The 13649-nt window shown below is 38.9% G+C and overlaps 1 protein-coding gene across 2 annotated transcripts in view; it reads right to left on the reverse strand.

Annotated features, from left to right (window-relative positions):
- CHCHD6 (coiled-coil-helix-coiled-coil-helix domain containing 6) overlaps positions 1-13649 on the reverse strand; it is a 366636-nt gene that overhangs the window by 337645 nt on the left and 15342 nt on the right. For both annotated transcript variants that reach the window (XM_060239695.1, XM_060239694.1), the window contains exon 4: positions 12438-12582. In XM_060239695.1, coding sequence (XP_060095678.1) covers positions 12438-12582 — 145 coding nt within the window. The remainder of the gene's footprint in view (positions 1-12437; positions 12583-13649) is intronic.

Below are 13649 nucleotides of genomic sequence, written 5' to 3' on the forward strand. Positions count from 1 at the left end.
CTTCCCTGCTTAACCCCTTCTACCATCCTACTGATTCCTTCCTCTAAACAGCCCTATATATGTGTAAAATTTTCCCACAAAGGGCCATCCAAAAATCAGGAAAGGTATTTTCCAAGTAGAATTGGTAGTCACAGGAAGAGTTAAGCACCTTTTTGCCCACAGATTCTCCCGAGGAAGGTGTTCCCTTTCTACCCCCACTTCTGTACATTTATTTACTCATAGCATTTATAATCCATCTTTCTCAACTCAAGGTAGATAACAAGGATATTTAAAGCAGGATGGATAAAAATCAATGATTTTTAAAAAAAATTAAAAAAATCAATTTTTTCCTTAAATCATTTTTTTATTTAAATCAGCTTTTTTTATTTAAATCGGATTTTTTTAAAATTTAAATCGGATTTTTTAAATTTAAATCGGATTTTTAAAAATTTAAATCGGATTTGTAAAATAAAATGCTTTTTGAGGAAAATATATTATCATCCAAAGATTATTCCATCATGAAATAAGCATTAGTTTTTGATTCTAAAGCATAAAGCTGTATATTCATGCAACGTTTAAATTTTTTGGTAATAAATTCTATTAATCCATTCAAAACGTCATGCTCTTCCAGAGGTTTCTGTAAGATTACTGGGCAGTTTCTCTGTCTACAAGATTTTATCACAGAACACAGATGCTTGGTTTTGCAGTTCTCAAAACTGTAATTTGTGTCTGCAGAGATCACATGCCGAATCTGCACAGCAAAAATGTTGAGAAAAAGACCTTAATCTCATTGTTCTACAAATTTATTTACACAGAATCAACCCCTTAAGTGCTAAGTTTCAAAAAGTTCAATAAATAGAAAAAGATTGCTTGGAGTGGAATAGACCTGCACAAGAAGAAACTTAAGTGTGAGGAGGGAGGGGCAAGCAGTAAAAATGAAAGTGAAACTTTTTGAGCAGAATACGCCACAAGACTTTGGATCTTTTGTGTGTATAACCTGAAGTTTATCACATTATTCTTTCCCTGGAGGAGAAAACCTATCATGGCAGCAGGCCGTAAAAGAGATCCAGTTTGGGAATATTTTAATGACGTTCCTCTACCTATTGGTAAAGCAGGCATGCAAACACTGCAACAAAGAAATGCAAGGCCTGGTGGCCCGAATGAGGCAACACCATGAGAAGTGCTATGATGAAGATGACAACAGAAACATGTTTGAACAGGCAGGATCTTCAGGTTGGTAAACATTTTTATTTAATCATATTTCTTAAAGAGTGCCTTGAATTGTCATGTTTGAGCAAAACTTTATTTCTTATTATTGCATGTTACTGTCATTTTGATACAGTCATGAAGAAAAGAAAATATTCCTTTTTGGGTAGTGCTGCATGGCAATGAATACAATTAGCAGAAATTGTATAAATAATAAAATAACAGCATTGATTTTTTTGTTTGTTTGTTTAGGGGAATTCATCATCAACACTAAGAATTCTGGAAACTATCCACCTTCAAGATCACCTCCTGTTCCACAGTTTCAGAGTTATCTATCCAGGATAATGTTTCAGTTGCACCATATACATCATCATCAGACACCCACAGTATATCACCTAAAAGAAAGAAAAAAACCCTTCCCTCCTGGAACCACCATAGATAAGCTTTTGATAAAAAGCAGCAGATTAGAAAAAGAGTTAATTGATGAAAAATTTGCCCAATTTGTTTATGCAACAAACTCTTCTTTCCATCTGACTGAGAACCCACACTTCATTAATATGGTTCAATCACTGAGACCAGGATACAGTCCACCCAGCAGAGCAGGGAAACTGCTGGATAAAGTGTATGATAGAGAAATGGAGCAATGTGCAACAGCTCTGGAGGGTAAAATTGTTAACCTAAGTCTTGGTGGGTGGAGTAATGTCCACAATGATCCAGCTATATGTGCTTGTATAACAACAGAAGGGAAAGTCTTCCTTGTACAAACAATTGATACATCAGGAAACACACACACAGCAGAATACTTACAAGCAGTAGCAGCAAAAGCTATAACAACATGTGAACAAAAATACAAATGTCTAGTACGCAGTTTGGTCACAGACAATGCTGCAAATGTATCTAAGATGAGAAGAAATTTAGAAGAGCAGGAAGCAAATACAAAGCTAATAACATATGGTTGCAGTGCTCATTTGCTGCACCTCCTAAGCCAAAGATTTCAGTGTTCCAGAAATAAAGACTAATGTTGATATTGCTAAATACTTCTGTAACAATCATTTTGCTGCAGCAGCTCAGAAAAGAATGGGTGGAACCAAGCTCACGCTCCCACAAGATGTTAGATGGAACTCTGTGGCGGACTGTTTTGAGCAGTATATCAAGAACTGGCCTATTCTAATGACAATTTGTGAACAAAAATCGAGATAAAATAGATGGCACTGTCATGGCCAAAATCCTCAACATGGGGCTTAAGAGAAATGTTGAACATATGCTGAGCATCCTGAAACCCATTTCTGAAGCTTTAAACAAAATACAGAAAAATAGCTGTTTTATTGCTGATGCTGTTGAAATTTGGAAGGAACTGAGTGAGCACTTAAAAACAGAACTACACACTGACAGAATTAAATTACAAGCATTTTAAAAAAGAATGGGACAAGCACTGTCTCCAGCTCATTTTCTAGCAAATATTGTCAATATCTGGTACCAGGGTCATACTTAAGTGCTGAGGAAGAGGCGTTAGCTATGACATGGGTCATCCATCTGTAATGCAACTTTAATAAACTTCAGAGCTAAGGGGGAACCATTCAAGAAATATATGTTTGCTGAAGATGTTTTAAAGAAAGTCACACCAGTGAACTGGCGGAAGTCACTTAAGCACTTGGAATTAGAGACTATTCAAATAATAATTTCACTTTTAACAACATTAGCTTCTTCTGCAGGTGTAGAAAGAATATTTTCTTCCTTTGGACTCATTCATTCTAAATTGAGAAATCGTTTGGGACCCAACAAAGCAGGAAAGCTTGTTTTTCTTTTCCAGATTATGAACAAAGAAGATGAAGATGACAAATGAGCTAAAGAGGACAGTATTTAAGTTTTTCATATGTAGGCTGAGCTAACAGTTTAAATTTTTTAATATATATATATTTTGTTTAACCACATCAGTTAACAAACATGGATGTTTAAGCAAACATATAATGTTATTGTTTTAGTTGAATAAAACGATTTAAATTATTAGTATTAAGGTAATGATTATTTTTCTTCTTCCAATAAAGCACAGCAGAAAAGTTGTCCAAATATGAATGATTAATCTATTAAACTGGAGATAATTCACCTCACAATAATTCTATAATTACCTATCTATAATATGTTAACAGTATTAAAAATCAATATTTTTATATAACTGTACAACTAATATGAACAGTTGTTATTCTAAAAACGAAATCTTCATCTAATTGTGAATATTAAGGTTATACCAGCAAAAATGAGTCTTTATGCAGAAAGCTATTATTTAACTCAAGTCTTATTGACTAGTGATTTAAATCAAATCCACCCTGATTTAAAGACAGTTGTTGTTCAGTTGCACAGTCGAGTCCAACTCTTTGCAACCCCATGGACAAAGTCACGCCAGGTCCTCCTGTCTTCCACCATCCTCCGAAGTCTGCTCAAATTTGTGTTTGTTACATCATGGTTGTTTCATGTCTGTGAGCCGCCCTGAGCCTGCCTTTGGCGGGGGAGGGCGGGATACAAGAATAAATTTATTATTATATTATTATTATTATCAGTAACACTGTCCAGCCATCTCATCTTTTGCCGTCCCCTTCTTTTGCCTTCTGTCTTTCCTAGTATCAGGATCTTCTCCAGGGAGTGCTCCCTTCTCATTTGGTGGCCAAAGTATTTGAACTTCAGCTTCAGCATCTGACCTTCCAGTGAACTGTCTGGGTTGATTTCCCTTAGGACTGACTGATTAGATCTTCTTGCAGTCCACGGGACTCTCTCTTTTTTTTTTTTAAGGGTTTATAAGGTTTTATTGCAAAAGAAAATAATACACATACAAAAGATAACTAACAATAACAACCACAACCTAAGCTACAAAGAATACAAATGACAATTCAACCTATCAAAATACCATAATAACATTTGAAATGTAGCTTATCACACTCTTACAACACTAACTAACATAACAACTTCCATACACATACACACAAGGAGCTTTGGAGGCACCACATATTTTATGTTCAGTTATTCCAAATCAATACCTTTTTCTTTAACCCATTGATAAACAGGGTTCCATACTTCAGTACATTTCTGGATATTCCCCTCTCTTAGTCTAGTGGTCAAGATATCCAGTTCTGCGGCTTCTAAAAGCTTAGCAACAAATTCTTCTCTATTAGGCATTTTAGCTGTGTTCCAATATTTAGCATACAAGGTTCTGGCTATAGTTACTATATATAATAGCAGCTTCATAGTAGGTTTAGGAAGATTAATTATGCAAACATTTAACAAATATAGTTCTGGTACATGAGGTATATCAATTTTTAGAAGCTTTTTAATCCATATGCTAATCCGGGCCCAATACTTCTTTGCCTGGTCACACAACCACCATATATGATACATAGTTCCTTTGGTTTTCTTACATTTCCAGCATTTATTACTATACCCCGGGTAGATCTTTGCCAATCGTGCCGGAGTAAGATACCAACGGTATATCATTTTGTACAGATTCTCCTTATATACCGCAGATCTAGTCAGTTTAATATTACGCTTCCACAATTTATCCCATTCCTCTAATTCTATATTGTGTCCAAAATCTCTTAGCCATTTAATCCAATCCTCTTTTACTAGCTCTCCCTGCATTTTCCTCTGAAGCAGCCATTTATACACATTTGATACAAGTTTTGTTTTTATTTGTAAAAGTTTGTCTAATTCATTTAAATTTGATTTCTTTGGGAAGCCTTTTTCTTTATCATTATGATATTTGGACTTTATTTGACATTGCAACCACCAATCTAAAACACTAATTTCTTCCTTTTTCAAGTTATTTTGATTATCTAGTAAGTCTTCATACGTAAACCTGCTTCCCCATTTAAATAAGTTTAGGTGGGTGGAAGCTTCAATAGGTGACAACCATGAGGGAGTGTATTTGTAGTCCTTTTTAATTTCGCACCATACTCTAAATAGAGATTTTCTTATCTCATGCCTTGAGAAGAGGCTGGTCTTAGTTGGACTTTGATACCAAAGGTAATTGTGCCAGCCTCTCTCTAAGCCTGCTCCTTCGATAACCAGCAATCTCTTATTTTCTAGAGTAAGCCATTCTTTTAACCAAACGATGCAGCATGCTTTATGATACAGGGCCCAATCTGGGAGTGAGAAGCCTCCTCTTGACTTACACTCTTGCAATATTTTGAGTCTTATTCTGGGTTTTTTAGCTTGCCATATGAATTCGGAAATCATCTTGTTTAGATCACGAAAGAAAGTCTTCGGCAAGATAACTGGGACCATTTGAAATAAGAACAAAATTCTAGGTAATACGTTCATTTTTATCGTTGCGATTCTACCCAAAAGTGAAATTTGAAGGCCGCTCCATCTTCCCACGGGACTCTCAAGAGTCTTCTCCAGCACCACAGCTCAAAAGCATCTATTCTTCTGCACTCGGCCTTCCTTATGGTCCAGCTCTCACAGCCATACATTACTACTGGGAATACCATCGCTTTAACTATATGGACTTTTGTTGACAGGCTGATGTCTCTGCTTTTTATTATACTGCCCAGGTTCGCCATAGCTGTCTTCCCAAGGAGCAAACATCTTTTAATTCCATGGCTACAGTCACCATCTACAGTGATCTTGGATCCCAGAAATCTGAAGTCTGTCACTACTTCCATATCTTCCCCTTCTATTTGCCAAGGTGTAATGGGGCCAGATGCCATGATCTTAGTTTTTTTGATGTTGAGTTTCAAGCCTACTTTTGTGCTCTCCTCTTTCACCCTCAACAAGAGGTTCTTTAGGTCTTCCTCATTTTCTGCCATTAGAGTAGTGTTTTCTGCCATTAGAAGATGTTTAGTAGCCGATCATAATGACCTCTGGGGCTCATATGGGAAGAGACGGTCGCTCAGGTATGCCGGTCCCAGGTGCACAAGGCTTTAAACATCAGTACTAATACCTTGAAGTGGATCCGGTACTCGACTGGCAGCCAGTGCAGTATCGGCCGACTGCTCATCTGTACAGGTGATTCAGTCAGCAAACATGCTGCTGCATTCTGCACCAGCTGGAGTTTCCGGGTCAGCCTCAAGGGCAAGCCTGCATACAGCAAGTTACAGTAGTCCAACCTGGAAGTGACTATTGCATGGATCACTGTAGCTAAGTCCCGGGGAACCAGATAGGGTGCTAGTTGTTTCGCCTGCCACAGATGGTAAAAGGCAGATCATGCAATTGCTGTGACCTGGGCCTCCACAGAGAGGGTGGCATCCAGTTTCACACCCAGACTCCTCACCTTCTGAGCTGGTACAAGAGATGCACCATCCAGGGAGGGGAGCTGAATGCCCAATCCTAGCCCCCCCTCCCCCACTCATATACAGGACCTCGGTCTTGGAAGGGTTAAGCTTTAGTCGGCTCAATTGCAACCAACCAGCCACTGCTTCCAACACCCTGGTTAGATGGTCTGCAGCAGAGTCTGAGTGGCCGTCCATCAACAGATAGAGCTGGGTGTCATCTGCATATTGGTGACAACCCAGCCCCAAACCTCTGGCAATCTGGGCAAGGGGGCGCACATAGATGTTGAATGTCATCGGCGAAAGAACAGCTCCCTGCAGTACACCACATTCTAGTGGGTGACTCACTAGAGGTCTGCTCACCGATAGCCACCCTTTGTCCCTGACCACAGAGTAAGGAGGAAAACCACTGTAAGGCCACCCCCTGGACTCCAATGTTGGCAAGACAGTGAGTCATTAGATCGTAGTCGACTGTGTCAAACGCTGCTGAAAGATCTAGAAGCAATAGCAGCACTGACCCACCTTGATCCAGATGCCTTCTAAGGTCATCTGTGAGGGCGACCAGAGCAGTCTCCACCCCATGACCAGGATGGAAGCCAGACTGGAAGGGGTCAAGGACAGATGTATCTTCCAGGAAAGCTTGAAACTGCTCTGCCACCGCTTTCTCAATTATCTTGCCCAGAAATGGTAAATTTGAGACTGGGTGATAATAGGCTAGAATCAAAGGGTCTAGAGATGACTTCTTCAAAAGCGGACAAACCACTGCCTCTTTAAGCTTGGCTGGGAATACCCCCAATGCCAGGAATAAGTTAACAATCTCTGCCAAGGACCCCTGAATGTCATCCCCACCTGCCTTGACAAGCCAATAGAAGTGGCGTTGCTTTCACATTTTCACAGCAGACGTTTTATAGGGTGGTTTTCCATTGCCTTCCCCAGTCATCTACCCCCAGCAAGCTGGGTACTCATTTTACCGACCTCAGAAGGATGGAAGGCTGAATCAACCTTGATCCAGCTACCTGAACCCAGCTTCCGTCGGGATTGAACTCAGGTTGTGAGCAGAGCCTGGACTGCAGTACTGCAGCTTACCACTCTGCGCAACAAGGCTCTTCCAGCTACACAAGATTATCCACCTATAATTGGCCTTCAAAATCCTCAAGTATTTTGAAATCATGAACCTTCAAAAAAGAATAAGTGATCCATCAGAAGCATATACAAATACATGTGTTTAAACTAGATCATTTATCCTGAGCACAGAATTTGGGCCTTTCACATAATTCTTACTATTGGTAAGAAAGGGTTGCTGTTTATGGTGACTCTATAAAGCAACATGTTGGTGCTGGTGTTTCTGGCACAAAAGGAGTTCTCTATGTGGTAAGGATGAGAACCTCACTAATACATTGAATACATGGAGCTGCCTTATTCTGAATCTGACCATTGATCAAGCAAAGTCAGTATGCTCTGATCAGCACTGGCTCTCCAAGCAGAGGTCTTTCATATCACCTGTGGCTTGATCCTTAATAGGAGATGCTGAGGATTGAATCTGGGGCCTTCAGCATTCCAAGCACATCTTCTGCTACTGAGCCACGGCTCCTCCCAAGTATTTCTGGCTCATCCAAAGCAGCAGCAGTGCCTGAAGTACAGAGACTCTGTAATAAAATATTAGTGCTTCTTCAGCTTCTGAACTTTTCAGCCTGTTTTTCAAGAGAAGGGCCTCTTATGAAATAAGTAATTAATTATGCCCAGAAGCCTGATGGGTTTTACTTTGCAGTCTATTCTCCGATCCCAGGGAAGCACACAGGGTAATAAGAGTGAACCATCGCTTCACACAGATACTAATAATAATAAAAGTCAGTGGATGAAAACCGTAAAGAACACAGATTAAACGCCAAATGGCTTTCAGCACAATCAAAGCAGAATCGTTTAAAAATACAGCCATTGTATTCAGATTTATAGCCTGAGAGAAAGCGACAAAAAGAATACTGCTGTTCTAACGGAGGTACCTGTTGAAGGAAAGATTATTACTGACTGTATTTTTGGTACAACAAGGGCACCAGGGATCATTATGTGACCTTTCCAAGTATGCATGGCATGACTTCAACTCCTGATTGGTCAGGAGAAGCCATACGTGCCCCACTAACATTCCACTCACTGTGCACAGTACACTGAAGAAGGCACTTGAAGGTCTAGTTCTTCCAGTCTATGAGCAGGGGAAAGGCTCATGGCTCAGTGATCTTGATCAATTTTCTTCAGCTTTCCAAAACTCCCCAGACTAATTTTTCAGTCTTCGGAGTCTTCTGTTTCAATGACCATATTTTCTAGTTATTCCTATCACAAAGCCTAATCCTAAACTTTTCATAGATTTCCATAATAGTATTAAAGCTATGACAAATAAAAATGGGAGGGACCCTTGTTTTTAGCACTACAACATAAAGCAAACCTCTAATGCTAACCCAGCTTCTTCTCAGTTTCTCAAAATGTCATTACTGCTTTAACCGAATACTGGAGGCAGAAAGCAACTGGTTAAGAGAGATGAGTTCATCTACCACCACTGAAAGATGTAGTTAATTTATAAACAAGCAATGACAATTACTTCGTGGGCATGCATTTTTATGGCATACAGCAACACATTTTGACATTGACCTGATACATAAGCTTCACACCCTTACTGAGAATCACTACAATAAAATCACTGCTGAAAACAGTAGGCACCACAGTGAAATTTCTAGGTTCCGTATTAGAATCACAGCATCACAGACCCTCCAGGGTCATCTAGTCTTCCCCCTGCACAATGCAAAAAATTTACAAATACTGCCTCTCCCTAAATTCATAGGATCTGCATTGCTGTCAGATGGCCATCCAGCTTCTGTTTAAAAAACCTCCAAAGAAGGAGAGCCCACCATGTTGATCTGGAGCCTGTGATTTGTCAAGTTCTGCTTTCTTTTAATTCACAACATCCCATGTTCAGTCCCCAACTTCTTGATTCTATTTGAAATCCTAGATAGCCACTGCCACCAGAACCAACAACACTGAGCTACATGGAGCAACGGTTTGTCTCCACATTGTGTTAATTCTTTAGCATCCGGGAAAAATTAGGTACTATGCAGGAATGTCTCACATGACAATGTGTTTGCCAGGTTACAGATATTACAGTGAGGGCTCTCCATCATCACTCATTAGACCTCCAAAGAGATCATTTTTATCTTACCCCTCTTCAATAAAAGAAATAAGCACATAAGGGACATGCAATGAATGACACTTCATGGACAACAACTCTTGTGAAGCTATGGGGAAGCTTTCTTCCTTACTACTAGTATGGCACTAGCCCTGAGTCAGCATCAACTGCTTGGTAATTTGAAGAATGTAATGAGGGTTCAAGAGCTTTTCTTAACTAAGGCCACTTCCTGAGAATTCAAAGGAAATGTGAAATTGACTAGACCACATTGCAAGCAATTTCTGGGCTAGCTGTCTCACTCCAAAATATATATATATATATATATATATATATATATATATATATATATATATATACACACACCTTTCTGGGGATTTCTTTCCAAAGTGCAGCTGGAAGTGTCATAAAACCCAATATACCAGTCTCCCAAAAATCAGAGTAGGGCATACACACAATGAATGTGAACTGACAACTCTAATATGACTACATCCAAGTCCCTGAAAAGATACTGCCCGGTCCTAGCTAGAGAGATCAGTATAATGAATGACCATAGAATGGCTGAATGAGAGTGAATCAACATTAACATTAGTTGATCTGAATAATATATGCATCCACTTTCTATTAATTTCAGTGTCCCAATACAAAAAGTATTTATGGACACTGTTTAACAAGGACTTAAAATGCCTTTTCAAATTAAGATCAAACCGGTTTGATTTGTATTAAGAGTTCTCACATAGGAAAATTTTAAATCCTCAATCTGGATTACCATTAATGCCTTGGTTAATACAGATTAAATTAATGTATTTTCCCACGTATGCAGATTTTCAATTTATAGCCTCCCTGTGTCTGTCTTGAAGTACACATGTGCAGTTTCATTCTCTGCACTACATGAGAGAGGAATTATCTGATTAAACAATTCAGAATTTATTATGGGATGCTACCATAACAATCAGATACTGCAGGTGAACAACAGACTGTGCCCTCTTGCAATATACCTATCAGCTTTACCTGTATTTATTATCTACCTATCAAGCTTGGATCCTGCTTCTTTTAACATCACAGGAAACAACCAGAGTCCACTTCAACATGACTAGCTCAGCTGAGAAACCTCTTCCTGACCCATGACCAATGCTCTAGAGGATGGCAATTCCACTGTGGGAACTGGGGTTGCTACTGAAAAGACCCTGAAACTGATGAATGCCAGTTCTTCATCCACCTGTGACAGTGGTCCAACCAGGGCCTTATTGGTCAATCATAAGAAGGCCGACATGAGAGCAAATGAGAATAGATGCTCCCTCAAGATATTCTGGGCTGAAAAAAGGATTCATGTTTTCCTCTCCTCTAAACTCCTATTAGAATACAAAGCAGGAAGGATTTAGAAAACTGTCTACCACTAAGAAAAATGTTAACACTTAGACAGGGCCCCAAATTGGTTCAGAACTACTTATAACTTTCTTATACAAGTTTCTTCATGAGCACTCTCTGGAAAAGGAGAGGCAAGCAAAAATACTCCTTAAACCTAACAAAGAAACCAATTCTATGAGACAACTCACTTCATAGATTTGATAATAATTTCAACAAGGTTCTGATAATTTCCTTTTTTGTGAGATGCAATTATCACTTTCATGGTTGTGCAGTTAACACTACAGCTGCCAGGAACAATGTCTCACCCACCTTGCACTTGCCTCAGACATTTACTTCCTCTAGTTAACTCTTCAGCCCTCATCTCTCTCTCTGAACTGCTTCTGCTTGACTGCTCTTGTATGACCATCCCTTATCATCAGTTCCTCTATTCAAATTAGACGGTACCAGCCCTGGAAAGCAGATCAAGTTCTTTACCCTGCTTTAAAGCCTGTGGCTAGTCATACTGATTAGAGATGGACTATAGAATTGCTACCAACGGGACAAACACTGCCTGTCACTAGTTTTTTACATTTTAAGGAAGAGGTCAGACTGATTTGCTGATTTTCTCCTCTCTAATTGCATTTGTTCCAAAATGTATGTGATGCATCCATATTCTCAGTCTGCTAGTTCACGAGTTTTTAATGAACATGCTTCTCCAACTAGAGAAGAGCAACATGAAAATTTAATATTAAACAGATCAACCAGCATATTTAAGAAAATTTTTAAAAAACAAAACAAAAACAGACTGCCACAGCAAAGTCCTGTCTGGAGCAAAGGTTGCACTTGCCAAATGATCCATTTTTATGTCACCATATAAATTTCCATGGTCACAATCACCAACAACAGCACATAAGCAGATGCAGGCTCTGGAAGGTCAATTGCATCGGATCCTTAAAATTTTTACCATTGTATTACTACTGTATTTTATGCCTGTCTGAACTGTAATAACTGTAATAAACAACTACTACTGCATTGGATCATGTTGCCGGTATGTGCACTGCCCACCATCTGTGGGAAAGACTGGATACTTTGGGTGCGTTCACACTACACTAAATAATTCATTTTACAAGTGGATTTTTGCTATTCTTACACAGTAAATATCCAGTTGCAAAATGCATTATCTAGTGTAGTGTGAACGTGCCCTTTGTCTAAGTACTGGCCTTCCAGTTCCAAAGACAACAACAGCGCAAAGACAGAATAAGGAAGCGATGAAGTTACAAAAAATAAGGAAATGGCACCAATGGTCATGGAAAGGAATGAGTGGGAAACTGCAAACTCAGGTTCTGGAAGCAGAAAAAGATATTGAAAGGTACCCTGTATGGGTCATCTTATCTCAGTGGGTCTTTGCTGAGCTTCAGGTATGCTAGCAAAATATCTTTAAAGAATCTCTGCAAAGGGACAATGCACTTTGGACTCACCAGCTGGGCTGTTTTCTGCCTTTCTTCATTGGTGTTGCTCCTTTCTTGCTGAAGAATGGAATTCAGTCTTTCTCTGGCTGCATCTCGTTCCCTTTTTGCCAGCTGGAGCAGCTCCTCCTGGACCATTGCTTGCTCTTGTTCATACCTAGGGAAGAAAGTGATCATCATCCACCTTTCTAAGGCTCCCAAGTTAAAATGCATCCCTCTAGGCAGAACTACATGAGGCAGATACATACACAACCAAACTCTGGGCACCCAGGTAGCATGGTAATTTCTGGAGCTTATTTTATTTTAATAGTGCTAATGCCAACCTTCATGTTGCCAGGATGATGAACAATAATACAAAATCTCATAATATAGAAGACAATCGTAGATTTATACCCTGCCCTTCTCTCTGAATCAGAGACTCAGAGTGGCTTACAATCTCTTTTATCTTTCCCCCCCCACAACAGACACCCTGTGAAGTGAGTGGGGTTGAGAGAGCTCTCCCAGAAGCTGCCCTTTCAAGAACAACTCTTGCAATAGCTATGGCTGACCTAAGGCCATTCCAGCAGCTGCAAGTGGAGGAGTGGGGAATCAAACCTGGTTCTCCCAGATAAGAGTCTGCACAGTTAACCACTACAACAAAATCTAAAACAGTCAGTAAAACAATTTAAGAACACAAAAACAAAACAAGTTGGCAGCCACAAAATCAGAGACAAAAGTAAAACAAAAATTTGTTCCCTAAAACAGAAGACAAAAATTACAAATAAAAAAATATTTTAAAGCACATAAAAATGGAAAACAATGAAATTAGCAAAACTGACAGAATTAGTGCTATTATGTGATGGCAGGTTACGCAACACTGGCAACCTTTTTACAATTTTTGGTATACGAAGTATCATTTAATTTGTTTAATTGTGCCACTTTTCAATAGAGACTTTGGTGGTGAGATAGAACCCAAAAAAGGGAATATCATATTAGACAGGATAATAATAGATCACAAGCAAGTAGCAGAAGAATTGTAATTTTGGATAGTACAGCATCTTATTATAATAAAAGTGGTACTGAGATCAATTGATAAAGTATTGCATTAATATGGAGAATACGTCAGTCATTAAATTATTCTAATACATTATGTTGTGAGATTGAAAACTATTTTAAATTATAAATTAATTTATAGATGATATGATGTATGATCTTGAGTATTATGTCAAATGTTGAAAACAAGAC

The sequence above is a fragment of the Heteronotia binoei genome, chromosome 5 (assembly GCF_032191835.1).
Source record: "Heteronotia binoei isolate CCM8104 ecotype False Entrance Well chromosome 5, APGP_CSIRO_Hbin_v1, whole genome shotgun sequence".
In the NCBI taxonomy this organism is placed as follows: Eukaryota; Metazoa; Chordata; class Lepidosauria; order Squamata; family Gekkonidae; genus Heteronotia; species Heteronotia binoei.